Source organism: Cyanidioschyzon merolae, chromosome 16 (assembly GCF_000091205.1).
Source record: "Cyanidioschyzon merolae strain 10D DNA, chromosome 16, complete genome".
Taxonomy (NCBI): Eukaryota; Rhodophyta; class Bangiophyceae; order Cyanidiales; family Cyanidiaceae; genus Cyanidioschyzon; species Cyanidioschyzon merolae.
In genome coordinates, this window is record NC_010142.1 from 433,314 (window position 1) to 448,786 (window position 15,473).

At 53.4% G+C, this 15,473-nt stretch overlaps 8 protein-coding genes and 1 non-coding gene across 9 annotated transcripts; 6 read left to right on the forward strand and 3 right to left on the reverse strand.

Annotated features, from left to right (window-relative positions):
• Positions 1 to 93: 93 nt before the first annotated feature.
• Positions 94 to 876, forward strand: CYME_CMP170C (similar to formamidopyrimidine-DNA glycosylase; the record flags this gene model as incomplete). Its single annotated transcript, XM_005537780.1, has 1 exon — positions 94 to 876. The coding sequence occupies one exon, from the start codon at positions 94 to 96 to the stop codon at positions 874 to 876; it is 783 nt and encodes a 260-aa protein (XP_005537837.1).
• Positions 491 to 2,798, reverse strand: CYME_CMP172T. The gene has a single exon (XR_002461527.1). It is a non-coding gene; the product is annotated as a hypothetical transcript (transcript).
• On the forward strand, positions 1,204 to 1,878 carry CYME_CMP171C (hypothetical protein; the record flags this gene model as incomplete). Its single annotated transcript, XM_005537781.1, has 1 exon — positions 1,204 to 1,878. The coding sequence occupies one exon, from the start codon at positions 1,204 to 1,206 to the stop codon at positions 1,876 to 1,878; it is 675 nt and encodes a 224-aa protein (XP_005537838.1).
• A 693-nt stretch (positions 2,799 to 3,491) lies between the features above and the next one.
• On the reverse strand, positions 3,492 to 4,337 carry CYME_CMP173C (similar to protein-S-isoprenylcysteine O-methyltransferase; the record flags this gene model as incomplete). Its single annotated transcript, XM_005537782.1, has 1 exon — positions 3,492 to 4,337. The coding sequence occupies one exon, from the start codon at positions 4,335 to 4,337 to the stop codon at positions 3,492 to 3,494; it is 846 nt and encodes a 281-aa protein (XP_005537839.1).
• Positions 4,054 to 4,521, forward strand: CYME_CMP174C (hypothetical protein; the record flags this gene model as incomplete). Its single annotated transcript, XM_005537783.1, has 1 exon — positions 4,054 to 4,521. One exon carries the CDS (start codon positions 4,054 to 4,056, stop codon positions 4,519 to 4,521), a length of 468 nt encoding a protein of 155 aa, XP_005537840.1.
• A 182-nt stretch (positions 4,522 to 4,703) lies between these two features.
• On the forward strand, positions 4,704 to 5,057 carry CYME_CMP175C (60S ribosomal protein L31; the record flags this gene model as incomplete). The annotated part of the gene is made up of 1 exon (XM_005537784.1): positions 4,704 to 5,057. The coding sequence occupies one exon, from the start codon at positions 4,704 to 4,706 to the stop codon at positions 5,055 to 5,057; it is 354 nt and encodes a 117-aa protein (XP_005537841.1).
• Positions 5,058 to 7,071: 2,014 nt separating this feature from the next.
• CYME_CMP176C (similar to TFIIF interacting component of CTD phosphatase Fcp1p) lies at positions 7,072 to 11,994 on the reverse strand (the record flags this gene model as incomplete). The annotated part of the gene is made up of 1 exon (XM_005537785.1): positions 7,072 to 11,994. One exon carries the CDS (start codon positions 11,992 to 11,994, stop codon positions 7,072 to 7,074), a length of 4,923 nt encoding a protein of 1,640 aa, XP_005537842.1.
• An 811-nt stretch (positions 11,995 to 12,805) lies between these two features.
• On the forward strand, positions 12,806 to 13,075 carry CYME_CMP177C (transposon; the record flags this gene model as incomplete). The annotated part of the gene is made up of 1 exon (XM_005537786.1): positions 12,806 to 13,075. The coding sequence occupies one exon, from the start codon at positions 12,806 to 12,808 to the stop codon at positions 13,073 to 13,075; it is 270 nt and encodes an 89-aa protein (XP_005537843.1).
• A 1,423-nt stretch (positions 13,076 to 14,498) lies between these two features.
• CYME_CMP178C (similar to ubiquitin conjugating enzyme E2) lies at positions 14,499 to 14,960 on the forward strand (the record flags this gene model as incomplete). Its single annotated transcript, XM_005537787.1, has 1 exon — positions 14,499 to 14,960. One exon carries the CDS (start codon positions 14,499 to 14,501, stop codon positions 14,958 to 14,960), a length of 462 nt encoding a protein of 153 aa, XP_005537844.1.
• Positions 14,961 to 15,473: the final 513 nt, after the last annotated feature.

Genomic DNA, 15,473 nt, shown 5'->3' on the forward strand with positions numbered 1-15,473 from the left:
AGTCGAAGTGCAGGAACATTGCGAGTAGTCCAGCGTTCCATTTTTAATCTGACGCAGTTGTGGAGGGACAATGAATCCCGGAGCGACTTTGCCATGCCAGAGCTGCCAGCAGTTGAGCGGGCTCGTCGTATGATCGATGCCTTATGTAAGAGCTATAGACGGATAAACGTTCAATCCGCACCCGATCCGAAACATGCCTCTGAGTTTGTGGACAAGCTTTTCGAAGGCAGGCTGGGGCTGGACCTGCTCGAGCGACGTGTCTGCGTAGGTCATGTGCTGCGGCAACTTGGCCGTCACGGCAAGAACCTGTGGTTTGAGTTCGACGAACCTCCCCACGTTTTCGTCCGCTTTCGAATGGCTGGCTCTTTCGTGGTTCGTGGTCACGAAGACGGCTACGTTTATGAGACTTTTCGCCGACGTACTGCCGCCTGTCGGTTCCACGACTCAGGAACGCCCCTCGTCTCAGTCTGGCCACCGAAGCATACACACATTGTTTTTAGTTTTGCTCCCTGCTCCCCAGGAGTAGATTCTGCCAGTATAAACGGTATCTCTGTCCGAGAGTTCGCGCTGGTCGACCCGCGAAAGGTTACGAGGATGCGCCTCAGCGACTCGTCGTGTCCTTCTGTCGAGATTCGAAGCCTCATAGGAGGCTTCGATGCGCTGCATGCGCTCCCTCCTATTGAGCGCTTCGAAAGGAAAATGTTAGTGTACCCGAAAGCGAATATCAAATCGTTGCTTTTGGGCCAGCGCTTCATCGCTGGGCTCGACAATTGGATGGTCGACGAAGTTCTTTATTACGCTCATATTCACCCGGAGAGTCGCACTTGTGACCTCACTCGTATCGATGTTGCAGCATTGCATCAGAGCATCGCATAAGTTGTGCGAAGCTCGTGTGATGCAAACGCAGACTTGGCCCTTTTCCCCTAAGACTGGCTCTTTCATATCCGGTGGCAAGGAGCAGCGAAAAGGAGACGCGGCCGCGACATGCATCAAGTCGTTATTACAGCAGACGGGAAAAGCAAATTTCATTCATGCTAGCGGACGTACAGCGGTATATGTACCCTCTCTGCAAAGAAAACGTGGCCATGCCCGAAAGGTTTGCCACACAGACGCCGGCGCATAACAGTTGAAAACGTTAAAGTGTCTTCTCTTGCTGACTCGGACGAGCTTGCGTATTTCAAGTGAAGGACTTTTCACGCTTTGATGCCTCGCATAAAGCACGCTTCAACGAGCGACGGAAGGAGCAAGACGGTGACAACGCATGGCAAAGGAGGCTCTTCCACAGTGCGCTCGAGCAGAGCCTCCGCACGCGCCGGCACTGATGCACCTCGAAGCCTGGCCCGCACTGGGGGCGCGCAAGACCACAACTTGCGGCGTTGCAGCAGCGAATCAACAGAGGCTCTCTCTGATTCGGACACGAGCTGGAAGCGAAGCGACGCAGAGAGCGCGGACGAGACCAGTGGGGAGCACGACCGGTCAGCCACGCGGAAGCGTAAGCAAACCCAAGTTAGCGGAAGCGCAGTGAACGGCAAGAGAGCTGTTCGCGGAAATGGCGTAAGAGAGCTTGAACAGCCCACTGCAGCTGCCGCAACCGTGAAAACAGAGGCAGCTTCTCTGAAAAAAAAGCCCGCTGACAGTGCGAAAAAGTTGAAAGCATCGGAGGTCACCTTCGTTTTCGATGAACTTCGCAATGATCAACGTTTTATTACACCTCGCCAGCTCATGAGGGCAATCATGTGTCAAATGGGGCAACAAGAGGCTGAACAAATGACTGACAGCGACATCACAGCGATGATTAGACTAGCCGACACCAACGGAGACAACAGAATCGACAGAGAGGAGTTTGAGAATTTTGTACAGAGAGAAATCCGTCTCTGAATATACCACTAAACCTATGCTCCATAAGTATGAAACGAGTCCTATCTGGACAATTCTGGTTTGCATATTCAAGTTTCTGTCCCTTTCCGCAGTCATCAACACCAGCCTTGGCGGATTCTCTGTGACTGCTTCCATTAGATTTCTCGTAGCTACGACTTTAAATACGCCGGTCGATCACCTCCCTCAAGATCTGTCGTCAGAGCTCGACGGATATTGATGCCAGCATTAAAGTCCCGATTTCGCCGTCTCAGGCTGGTGCCAACGCATGCCATGCCCAGGCAAAAGTTGCGATCTTCGCTTTGTCTGCCATCTCCATTTTCTCTCCAGAGCAGCATCGATACGCCCTTCGCAGCAGCGACTCTTGGTAATGGTCACGCTTTTCCTGTTTGTCCAATACGCTTCCTCCTCTGAGCGCCGCCCTGTGGCGCGTGAACGCTTGCCCCAACGCTCACAGCACATGCACGTGCTGGGTACAGAACCATCCCGCAAGTGCCGTCCTCCATCCACGCGCCCGGTACCGTACCCTGTGATCGACAGCTTATTCCGGGTAAGTCTGCGGCAGGTGCTCTGCCCGCTGAACACGAAAGCGCACGCCACTCTATTCGACAAAGGATTTGTGGATCGCGATGTTGTTCACGATGAAACAAGTTCCGGACGGGAAACCCGCAGCAGCCAGAAGACTGAGGAGCTTCGAACAATCCACGCTACACTGGTGCAACGCGGTGACGCACTCTGCGCTGGGGGCGAGCGCTGACGTCAGTGCGAGTCCAAAACACTTCTCCGTGCAAGCAGAAGCGCTGGAGCCTCCGAGAGCCTCCGAGAGCATACCCCCAAGAGAGATATCGTGCTGTTGTCGAACCCTATTTCGTGGATGGCCACACAGAGTAGAGAATAACTCCTTCGGACGGAATAGATCGTTCGGCGTTCGCAGTCCAGTCCGGAATCGGCACAAGCTCGCGAAGGAGTCCTCAAGGGAAGGCGTCGAGTTTTTTGGTCGCCAGTCCATCAGAGCAGATTCCTGCGCGCTCGGGTAGCCTCGAAACCAGAGAACTCTAAAAATTGAAGAATGCGTCATTTGAGCATATTACTCGTAAGGAAGGAGTATGAGTGGCGTCTTCTGCGTATGAATTGGATGATGGTATCGGTTATTTTACGAACCCTTTTACGGGGACGTCGCGAATGACCGTGACTCCGGGGATGAAACGCAGTCCAGCGGGAACGAGTCGAAGGGGTCATTCCGGAAAGACCACCGATGATCCTGGAGTTATATGAAAATCCCAAACCGATTGCTGCACTTTGCATGCCGAGGACGTGCAGCTAAAAGAATTTCGGGAGAATTGCAAGGCAGGAAGAGAGCGAAGAGTTCAGTGTTTCGTTTCAGTCTGAAGGTTGTAAAGTGCGATTGGTCAACGATACTTGCACTGCCCATCAAGAGAGTTTTACGGATCATCGTTTCCCCACCGCTGCCAAAAATTTGCAACTAAGCATTGCGAGCTGGATCATGTTCTACATCGTGTAAAATCGATCCGCACTTGTCCAACAGAGGCATTCGTCCGTGCCCCTGAACGAAAGCCTCGCCTGGAATTCTCAACGTGAAGGTTCTCCCGTCCGTGTTAAAACACGTTTGGAATGAAAGCCTTCACTCGCGCGGCATACTCTTCATACTCTTTGCCGAAGCGCTCAATAAGATATTTCTCCTCTTCAGTTGCTTTGCGAGTGAAGAAGTAAAACAGCGCTAACGTTAAAACTAAACGTTCCGGAGAATGCGAAACCGTTGAAAATCCAAAACTGGTCAGAACTATCCCAGTATAGATCGGATGCCGCATGAGGCCGTACAAGCCGTCAGTTTTCAGAGCGGCGCTCGCCGGCGGCTTCACCCAAGGCACAAAATTCTCAGGACCGAGCTCTCGGATAGCCTGCACGACAACGTATATGCCCAGGAAAAGAGGCACAGGCCCCATAAGGAAACCGAAGACGGGATCAAGTGCTCCTGGATCGCGCAAAATCAGTAGTATGAGAGCAAGTTGTATAACAACGTAAGTCTCACCGCGATTGAACCATTCGCCGGCCACCGTGTTGTCTAAGACTCTTTTCCAGTATGCAGCTGAATCACGAGAAAACTTTTCCACGTCGAAATTAGCTATTTTCTTCGAAATTGCTTCGGGTATTTTCTCGATGCTTTCCAATACCTTTTGCAGTTTCTCTCCCAGTTCAACAGTTACAGACTCGTTTGCTGGAGTCGCATCTACAATTTCAGGTGCGCTTTTACTCGCTTTAGGCGCTTCGTCGACCTTCCGCATCAGCAGCGTTGCTCGCTGTGCACGCGAACTTGGAGTACAAGCCAAACCAGTCCTCCCGGAGTGCCGGCGGCTCGTTGATCGCCCCCACAGTGGCGAGAGCGTTTCACGACACAGTGCCGCTGGCACAAAGGCAAGCTCATCTCCCGCAAGAAAAGTCATTTGTGGCTGTACTCTGCGTCGCGAACGTTCTCTCTCGGGCTCTTTGTACAGGCGTGACACCCGCACGTTCTGTCGACGCCGCAAATACGCGCCATACATTGTCATACACTTCATGCGATCGACATGGACAAGGCGTCCGTGGCACTCCATTGGTGCAGGTATGTCTGTAAATGTACACAACTAGCGATACGCATCATGCGAGCGACACGGACAGGGCGCCCGTGGCAGCACATTGGTGTATAAATGTCTAATAAGGTACACGGCAAGGTCGCCGCGTGTCGCTGCGTCGCCATTCCGCGAAATAAGCTACTGTGTGCAGCGCTCGACGCTGGAGTGGGGCGTTATCGTTCGTTAGGCTCGTGAGTCATGGTGCGTGCGACCAAGCAGGCTTTACTAAAGGAAGACGTTACAAGAGAGTACACGATCCACCTTCATAAATACATCCACAGCGTCGTATTCAAAAAGAGAGCACCGCGAGCGATCGCAGCAATAAAGGCGTTCGCACGACGGACCATGGGTACCGAAGACGTGCGAATCGACGCCAAAGTCAATAAGGAAGTGTGGAAAAATGGCATTCGGGGCGTTCCAAACCGTGTGCGTGTCCGGCTCTCGAGGAGAAGAGCGGATACGGATGCGTCCAAACCGAAGCTTTACACGTACGTGACACTCGTGCCGGTAACCAGCTTTCGAGGCTTGCAGACCGTGAACGTAGATGAGTAACCTATTGAAGCCAAGCTGTTCTTTCCACTCTCAACAGGGCTAAGCCTCGTTCGCAGTCTGTCTTATGGAAGAGTCGGAAGAGTGCCCATGGGATTCAACAAGGATGCGCGCACATATTGCGAGGCGCACTTCAGAGGGACGCGCTGCATGGTCGCGGCCTACGCGAGTCAGTGCGGGCAGTCTCAGTTCGGCTTTTCTACGGCATTTTCTTACGACAACGCTCGGCTCAAAGTATTTGTGATTGAGAGCTGAGGCAGCCGCGGGATACCATGTGTATCGAGAAGTACTGTGGGCCTTGTGGAATAGTAGCATTCTGCACATGGGAGCTGCAGTTGTTTCCGCTTTCAGCCTAATGCCCTGCTATTTCACATCGACAAAGATGTAAGCCTCCTTGATTTCTGAGGAAATTTCCCTATCTCGGTGCTTTTTACAGAGCTTCGAGCTTACCGTGTCTATCGCGTTCGAGGCGCAGGGCAAGGCGCTCAGCGGATGGACGACTCTTTGTACGTGTCATTTCGTGATAAAGCAGGGAATACACATCGAATGTTCTGGCCAGCGCTGTCCACGGGCATGGCGTCCAAATAAAGCTGAGGATATGGAATCCATAGCGTGCATACGCCTTCTTGGTTCCAGAGCGTGCTTCCCGGTAGCGTGTCGACGTGTGCGGACTGTTGTGGGTGCGGAAGTAATCCTATGCAAACCGCGTTCCGTCTACGTGCCAGGGCAATGTGTGTTTCCGGTGCGGCATAATATATTGCTCAGAGTGGCGTGTGTCCATGAGAACCCCAAAAACTTGGTAAGCAGCATGGGCAAACTTCTCTCTGAAAGTGGCTTGAAAAAGTATCGTCTGCTGTACCTGGAACAAGTCGACTTGTAGCTGCCGGCTAAATGCTCCAGTCTCTGATTGCACATGAAACACGCTGCGTGGAAACGCTACTTGTCATGACGTGGGACGCATGCTGCTATGAAAGTTGACGCCAAGTGGTATGCCGTTCGTTTCCGTTCCGCTTTGCCTGTACCGCCTCGAGGCACATACCAGCATATATGTATAGCCCTTGGAGCTTCGTTGCGCATCGAGCTCTTGATAATTGGATGTCTTCATAGCCTTGGAAATTCTCGGCAAGCACGTTATGCGGCTCTGAAATCTTGCACGACGAGCGAATGGATTCCCATACATCACTGGTTCAAGCCTCGAGCGAAAATTTGCCCCAGAATTGATGACGAACACAGATGTAATCATGCACAGGCGATCTAAGTGTCGCCTTGACAGTCATCCATGGAGCGGACTTGCATGAACAGCGCATACAGTAAACTAGAAACTCGTTGATCCTCGAGAGCTGTATGTAGCGAGCTTGGGCTGGAAACCGAACAACGACTTGGTGTTCTATGCAGTTAGATTTTATTTCGTTTGATCAAATTCCCTTCAAGTGCGCGTTGTGGTATCCCCGAGAAGCGGTGGCTGAACGTTGACTTTCGCCCGGCCTGTCACACCGCTGCGTGATACAGTCCTGTAGCGCATTGGCCTGTCAAACCATGGACTTTTTGCGCTGCAGTGGAAACAGCGGTATTCGTGGCACGATCCTTGTTTGCAGCGCTGCAATGCCCGATAACTTGCGCGATGGCGCATCCGCTACCGCCATCCAGCCTAATGTATGAGGCGTGTCGTCACCCGTCTAAAGACACTGCATTAACAAACCAGTATGCCTCATGCGCTCCACTCTATAGTGTCAAATGTGTGGCGATCTTGTGGAGCCTTAGTCTCGCCAACGATCCTGGTGACGCACGGAGGTCCCGTATTCTACGATCCAGTGCAGCTTTCTTGGAAGCTGCCAAAAGCACCCATCATAACTAAATCTCTCAAGTTGTCGAAGGTTGCATACTGGAGGGTTTCTGGGTCATCTGTCCAATCCAGATAAGAATACCTCACCACGAACAGCCCAGCAGAAGGTCACAAAGCGGAAAGTAAGCACAGTTATTCGGACCGCTCTTTATCGCGCTCTTTCAAGTGCCCCGATCACGCCTGCGGGCCCTGATCTGTGCGCGTGTCGCCGCACATGCAGTGCTCAAGCTCACGCTCAAGAAGGGAATCACAGGCATCCTCTGCATCTGGCGATAGGGCTTCTGCTTGCCGGTGATTGGGAAAGCCAAGTGACGCCCCCGAGAGGTCTCGCTCCCCAACATTGTTGCAGGGAGCTTCTCCGTCATCACAGGAGTCCGGGATGTGCCCCGTCCTCCAAGGGACGTGCTCCTGTGCAAACTCTCGCCCCTCCTCTGCCTCGGAGGCAGGGGAAACAGCGTGCAAGCCGTGCTGCAAGCGCTCGGCACGAAGACTAGCCATCTGCGCGCGGTATGCCTCCAAGTTCACAAGCTTAGAGATGCTGGATCCATCCTGTCCCGATGCGCGTTGTGCAACAGAATCCCCAGCGAATGTTGCAGAAGCGCTTTCACCGTCATCAAGTAGATGCTCCAGTTCATTGGCGCGGCGCATATCCTCCGCAGAACAGACTAACCAAGTGGGTTTCACAATGAACACGCTATTCATTGCTCTAGCAGTCTGGGTTTTCAGTGTATCGCGGCCTCGTTGCGGATCAGCAATAAGATGGGAAACCTGCGGAAGTACCTCCCGATGGCATACGGCGCCGAAACGAACCGCTAAGCGCCACAGCTCGTGATCCTCAGGAGCCATCCCAGCATGCTTGGCAAACACACCCGTAAAGCACAGCTCGCAGCCAGTCAAAACAGAGCGCCGCAGCTCAGCGAGGATATCTTTGATGCTCGCCGGCGGTCGCCAGAGTGGAAGCGAAGCGCTCACGGTATACGCCTTCCCGCGCTTCACAGGATCCAAACCTCCTGACGGAGGAGGCACTGGTGGTGTCGAGCGCGACTCCGGCGTCGCCTCTGGATGGCAGCGAGGACGAAGTACTCTGCGCGGGCGACGTGTTGCTCCATCATGTTCCGGGTTAGACCCAGGGGAAGGTTTTTGCGTGGTGCTGCTCTCCGCCAGGGTACCACTGGTGATACGGTTTTGTTCATCGCCTTCAGCGAGCGCCAGCGCTGCCGTGCGACGCAGCAGGTTCTGACGGAGTTGCGTTGCAGGCGACGGAGAGCGCCTCTGCTCCCTCGCTCGCTCGGGAAAGCGGTTCCGCGTTTTCTTCGTCGGCGCGACACTTTGGCGCTCACTCGAGTCAGCTATTGTGGGCTTGTCGTATCGCCCAATTTCTCCTTCACAGTTCGGATCAATCGTGAAAGACGTTCGTTCTGAGACGCTATCTTTCAATGCAATTCCGCCCGTGTTCATCTCTCTGGAAGCCGAAAGATTCCGTTTTCTTCCGGTTCGCGTGTAACCCACTGCACTACCCAGCGTTGCCCACGCAGTCGAACCCGAGTCAGCACTCTGCTTGCCGCTCTCCCCGTTGCTACGTTTCAGGCTTTGCTCCAAGAGTCGTCGAGAGCGGCGAATGATTTTGCCATCCGCACAAGACTCCCCTCCGAGGGCTTGTGATATCAGCAAAAAAGTGGAACCAGACTCCACCTGTGCAGGCGTATTCCTATCGACCATGCTGTCCCAGGACCGCTGTGTTATGGGCGTCGGCGTATCGCCAAGCCCGTCAGTTCGGCTCTGTTCAGAGAGATCGCCCTTTGTGGAGAAACTGAGGCCTGGGTCGCGCTCTTCCTCGGCGACGTCCGCAGCCGCAGTGAAATCATGCACAGTCGGCGCTGGAGACGGTGACGCTATCGCCGCACTCTCGTCGTCATCGTCGTCGTCGTCAACATTTTCGTCTTCCGCACCATCAGAGTCTGCGACATGAAGGCTTCGAGCTTCGACAACCACGGAACTAGCTTGGTTGCCATCTGCAAACTCGCCACCGCCGTCAGTTCCCAGAATGCTGCTGGGATAATCCTTCGCACCGCCAGTTCCTAAATCGTACGTAAATGCAAGGTTGGCATCTTCTGCGTGTAGAATCCGTGCTGCGCCCGTCGCTTCTTGAACCTCAAACGTAGCCGGCAACATGCGCATTCCGGTTTCAGCGGAGAGCGGCGAGTCGGTACCCGACTTGGTCCGTTTCTCGTGGCGGTCCCAAACCATCATCTGCATCGCCCCGGCGGATGTCCCACGATAGACTGCGCAGCCCCCTTCGTCCGGCATTTTGGAAGGGCCCTTCGTCAGGAACAACTCTGTCGAAGTGCCCTTTGGACTCTGGTTATCGCAATAAGATGGAAACGTATGCATGTTTGGTTCCGAGTCGCCATCGTAAGCATTCGAGGCTTTCGCATTGACGGCGGCGCCTGTGCGCTGCAGTAGTTCGCCTCCTCGTGCTTTGTAGCCATGGATATCAGCCACGGTCGAATAGGAGCCCGGGAGAAATGATCCCTCTGCTTTGGAGGAAGCAATGAGGGGTGATCCTGATAAGGCATTAACCGCCGGATCGGAGGACGAGCGTTCTTGTGTTGGCTCATGCTGCGGTGCGTTTGCCTGCAAGACAGCCTCGCTTACATTTCCGTCGAGGGTGCGTCGCTCAAGTGGACATTGATCCGGATAACGTGCAGTTACGGAGTCTGAATGTCGCCTGAGTCGCTGTATCCGTGATCCCTTCTCGAAGACGTCTCGCTCATGTGCTACCTCGGCTAGCCTCTGCCGAGGATACTCGATCGAAAGCGATTGCAGTTGATCAGACTTGGACACTGAAGTGCTCGGGTCCAACTCACTCGCTGCAATCGGATGCTGCTCGATCCCAGATGCTACATATTGGTCGTAGAGGGTGAAAAATCGCTGGTGGCATTCGGCTAGAATTTCCGCAAGCCGTCGGAGATGGCTGTGATCCTGATGATCAGCAGCAATCCACTGCTGCAGAAACCATAGGGCGCTCTTCACTGCAGAGCTCGGGCTGTTTTGCGAATTTTCAGACAAGAGTACACCCTCACGAGATGGGGCAGGATCCCCATCAACGATCAGGCTCAAGTCCGAATGATCATGAGTATTCGTAAGAATGTCAGTGGTTGCTGTGTGCTGTTCTCGTTGAAAGGTCTCTTCGAGTCCGCGGAAGAAATAGTATGGCCTTGCTCTAATGAGATTCGGAAAATGGCGTCCGTGCAAAGACTGATCCTGAGCGACCCAAACATCCTCGCGGTCATCAACAACTAGAACCATTGAATCGTCACAGGGAAACACGTGTTTCAGATTCTTCTGGTTCAGCCGACCATCTTCAAAGTCATCTCTTGAGGTTATCCGGCCCTGGAACAACCGCTCATCCGAATCGATTATAGAAGCAACAGTGTCCGCATATGGTCGCGAGCCCATCGTGTAAATGTGAAGCTCAAAACGATCCGCGATCGTTCTGAGAAATTCATGCAGACCGGGACGTAGTTTGATGTAATAAAGAGACGTATTCGCATCTGCTGTCTGACCAATTCCTTTTGAGCTGTTCGTTTGCTGCAGGGAGGCCGGGTCAGTCCGCCACCATCTCCAGAATGGAACCAGTTTCGCGTCAGTGGTGTTGTCCAATGGTGCACAACCCCTTGACGCTGAGGTGTCTTTGCCGATTGCAAAGGCGAAGATCCCAAGTCGCTGGAACAGGTTTTGCAGAAGCCTATCTACGGTTGCAGCAGATTGCTCCGTAGCGTTCAAGTCTGCCCGATCCGCGGAGACCTTGGATACGACCCGGTTGGGGCTGTCCATCCTAGTCAGCTCCCGGAGGAGACGTTCCGCAATGGGAGCGCTCGGGTCTTGAAGTATTCGCTCCCATTCGCTTAGCGCCCCCGTGAGCTGTAACGAGGCGTGAAGCGTGCTCGACAGAACGCACAGAATTTCTCGAGCCCTCGGGTCATTCGTTGCGTGGACTAGTGTGTGATCTAGATCAAGCACAAGCGGCAATTTGCGCTGACGCAACAAGCGTCTTGCATTCTCCTCTGATAGTTCTTCGGCCTTACGAAGCGAAACGCTGAGCTGATGGTTTTGGTAGGCAACCGGTATGTGGAATTTTCGACTGGATCGAAGGATATCGCTACCTGAATCCTCCATCCAGGCGACACGTCTAAACGAAGAACCATGCCCCATGCTGGGACCATACGAAAAAGTGGTACTTTCTTGTGATTGAGGCCGCGCTACCGTGGGTACCGCGCGAGCCTCGCTTGACACGTCCCTTTGGCAGTTGACGCAAATACCGCGGTAAACAGTCGAATGTGTGCAATACTGCACAGTGCCGATAACCTGGCCAGGTTCGACACGTGCAGGTGAGAACGCGCACGCACGTATGACCTCAGACAGCTGTTCCTTGTCGCTTTCGGACTCCATAATCGAGGCTAATTTCTGTGCAAGATCAGTTGGTAACTGTGCCGCCAAATGTTTCAGAGTACCGTTCACTCTGGAAGGCAGGTGAGCTCGGCCTACGCGAAACATTGGCTCCTGTCCACTGCCTTTTCTGGTGACTAGACCTGATTGGCCGTTCGTGGTCGAAACAGGACCTTGCCCGCTGTGCTCTGTCTCAAAAAGTACGACTTTAACGCTTTCATCAGTGCGCGAAGGTTGCTCTACGCTGAAGCGCACCAGTTCTGCTACAGAACTCCCAGCTGCCACATCCCCACCATCTTCGGCGTACCAGTGCATAATAACATAGAAGGGAAAAGCTACAACCTCCGTATTCAGGGAGCGCGTCTCTTTCCTTCCAGCCTTCTCGGAAGCCCAACTCGAGTCGTTCTGAGCCTCGACACTCGCATTAGCCGCGGTGCTGTCCTCTAAGGGAGTCGTTGAGGAACTCAGCGGTGTCGTGGAGCCTCTCCACGCGGTAGCCTCCGCCGCAGTAGAAACGCTGGAGCTCGTCGAGCACGTGAGCGCGGCGTCCGCGCACTCGCTGGGGCCTCGAGTCGGACCCTCCAGTACTGGAGGCCAGCAGCTCGGTGCTCGAAGCTCCCACGTTTCCCAGTCCCCTTCCATGGCCATATTGGGCCTGCTCAAGGCGTCTCAGAGCCAAGACGGCTGAGGCTGCTCCGCAGCGTGCGAGGAAAGCGTTCGTTGCAGTTGCACAGCCTTCATGCGGCGACCGTCCAGCGACCGCCACCTCGAGATCTTCATCCGCGCGCAGTGCGTCCGACGCGAGCCTGGAGCAGCCGGACCTGTGGCGAAGTCCGACGACGCTTGGCATAGCTGCACTTCCTGTCGTTCAACGCAATGCTGTTCCGTACCCGCTGCGTATCATTGAATGCTTATTCGATGTTTATAGCAAGAGATCGAGATCGTTATGCAATGCACCCTACATACCGCAGACGGGTTGCCTGTATGGTACACTCTGTACTGAGGAGTGTACCGGGAACTGCATGCCTCCTTCAGGTCAGTCATACCGCATTACTTTGATGGCAGAGGAACGCTGAAAGAAATAACTAGATCTGCTCCGCGCCGAAAACTGGTATTGCCAAAGTATGTTTGCGGTCAATGGTACAAAAACAACCCGTTGATCTCTTGAGGGAAAGCAAAAGCTGTGATAGGAGCTGCTAGGACTGTCTCTGTTACTCAGTAGCTTGTTCGCTTGATCCTGAAAACACTGGGACACAGTCGCAAGAAAAGGCAATCTAATTCAGCACCATCTTGCACGGAAATCGCAACGAAAGCGTTCCTAGAACGTTGCGATCGGTATGAAGCTGAGCAACGCCCGTGTATTTCAGTCGATGTGGCTTGCTTCGGATGAAACGGTCGGAGCGTACATAAGTATTTGCTGGGCGGGAGCCCGGCGTATGTACGATCCAACACGAAGAGAATGACGACATTATCATCTGTTCTAGGTACAGTGTATGCATATGGCGGCCTCAGTTTCGCTTATAAAGAAGGCTCATACATCAGGACCCTTTTCGTCGAATTATTCAAGATTTTCCTCCTCACGTCTGGCGGCGTCATTTTGTTGGACAACGTGGCGTTTCACCATTCCCCTTGCGTTCGAGCTTTTGCAGATGCGGTTGGGGTAGAACTGCTTTTCACTCCTTCGTACGCTCCTTGGTTAATCCCAGTCCAGGAGTGTTTTCTATCATGAAACGTAATGAGCGCTCCACTGGGCGTACTGATGAAGCGTTCAGCACACGGTGACACCAGGGCACATTTCGTCTTTCCTCCGCAAGTCCCTGTCTCTCCGGGAGGGTTTTCCCCTAAGGGCATAAAAAGGTGCGTTTATTTGAAGGAATAAAAAAATCCGAGGGAAAATTAAGGACATGAAAGTCGGGGATCCTGGCGAGCCGTCATCGCCAGCTGCCGGAAAACAACGAAAAACTCCTCCGCCCGCCCACCATCGAGCGAAGAAGGACAAGTGACAAAGAAGAAAACAGAAGTTTAGCTAGAAATGGTGTTTCCTCCAACAGAACAATGAATAGGCTGTTGTAGCATATACAGCATGAGTTCTGGGAGTCCTTCCAAAGGTGAATTCTATCAGAGGCAATAAACGCATGGAGTACGTGAAGCGAGACTTTACGCTGCTACCAACATCATACGCTATGTGGTGCTGTATACGAGACTACAGGAGCTTAGGCGATATGAGTTTGTAAGGCAGCCTCTCAGGGACTTGGTGCAAAGAGAAAAACTGAAGCCAATGGCAGGAGGGCGGCCAAAAAGGCTGCGAGGCGTCTTCGGGTGGGTGTCAATTTGCCAAGGATAGCAAGAACAGAAACTAAACACTTACTAGCTGCCCGATAACGATTTCTTCCCGCCTCTACAGTAAGCGTTGAAAGGGAGGGAAGGGTTCCGTATATTCGAAAGTTTACCTTCTAGGCGGAAGATCCCCCGACCCGGACGAGTCTGCCGGGCTTACGCTCCGTTTGAATCTGCAGTGACGAAAGCTGTGATGAAGTTTGAGCAGCTCGTCCGAAATGCAAGTTATCCTGGGACTCGGAGCTGATATGCTGCCTCTGGATGTCGCCCTGGTCGCAGTGGACTCCTAGTATATCGCTTCGCGTTGCCGCAGGCAGTATGTCTGTCTGTACAGTTTCCAGGCTCCCAGAATGATAATGAATCCCAACCTGTGTCGGATGAACCACGCCTCGGTCCGACGCCTCAGCAGTATGGCAAAGCCGCTCTATCTCCGTTCTGCATCGGCATCAGCGGTATGGGCGCTTTCGCTGGAGCCCAGAGCAGGTACTCGGCACGCGACAGAATGTATGAAGCGACCAGTGTGTCCAAGAAGAAGTATCGGTTATGGAACTTGGAGTTAAGGTGCCGCGTGATGGACGCTTTCCCGAAAGCCAAGACCCATCCGGCAATCTGGAATCCATAGTCTATGTAAATATTCTGTCAAAGAAAAAAGATCGACGCGATCGCTGCCTCTGTTGGATGCTGCCGCCCTCGATGTTTCCCATCGATTCCAAACCTACTAAACACCCGCGACGACTCGCCCGTCGTGCAGTTCTGTGCAGCTCTGCAACCGCTTGGCCGCATTGCACGAAATAGTCTCGGGTTGCACTCGTGCCATGTACGGGCGTGACGCAGATGTTAAAGTTCCTAGGAACTTTCGTTTACTCGAAGAGCTCGAGAAAGGGGAACACGGGCTTGGAGACGTGTGCGTCAGCTATGGCCTTGTGGATGACGACATGACGCTCTCGAACTGGACTGGCACGATCTTGGGCCCACTCAACACGGTGTTTGAGAATCGAATCTACAACCTTCGGATTTACTGCGGGCCAGACTATCCGACAAAACCGCCTGTTGTTTTCTTTCGCACTCGTATTAATATAAGCTGTGTGAACGGCGCAACAGGCCAGGTCGATCCGACGCGTTGTGGCATTCTGCACAACTGGACGCCGGACTGCACGCTGGAGACACTGCTCGTTGAGCTGCGACGTGAAATGACTAGCGCAACCAACCGTAGACTGAACCAACCTCCAGAGGGGTCAGAGTTCCCGCCACCGCGCGACATAGAGCGGTTTGGTTAGTGCGTTACATGGGTTTGCTCTCACAGCGGTTTACCGAAAGTTCCCCAACAGAGGCGTGCACCATGATTTTTCGCGTGAAATGGTGCTAAGGATCTGATATCTTTCTCAGCGTCCGCAGGTTAGCTAGGGGATGAGCCTGCTAATGATTAACGTGTACCTTTCGCGGTACCAACACAAGCGTTCACCCTTTTCATCGACGCGAACGTGTTCGAAAACGTGGTCGTCGACAGATGGCGTTCACCCGAGTTGGATGTTCAAACGTCGCAGGCGTCCGTTGGACTGGGAAAATTCGTTCACAGAGACGCTTGCAATTGCGCCCAAGAGTTGTTCGAAGGGGCAGCGAAAGCGTCAGACAGCTTCCTTCCATGGGAGGCTGTTGCTTGGCACGCATGCAGAAGTTGCTCGTTTTCCGTTGGCGCGGTCGACGCTCACCAGAACCTATCGCCGCGGAATTACGAGAAAATAGTCAATCTGGAACATTGTGGGATCGCATAAGTTTCCTGCTGCCTGACG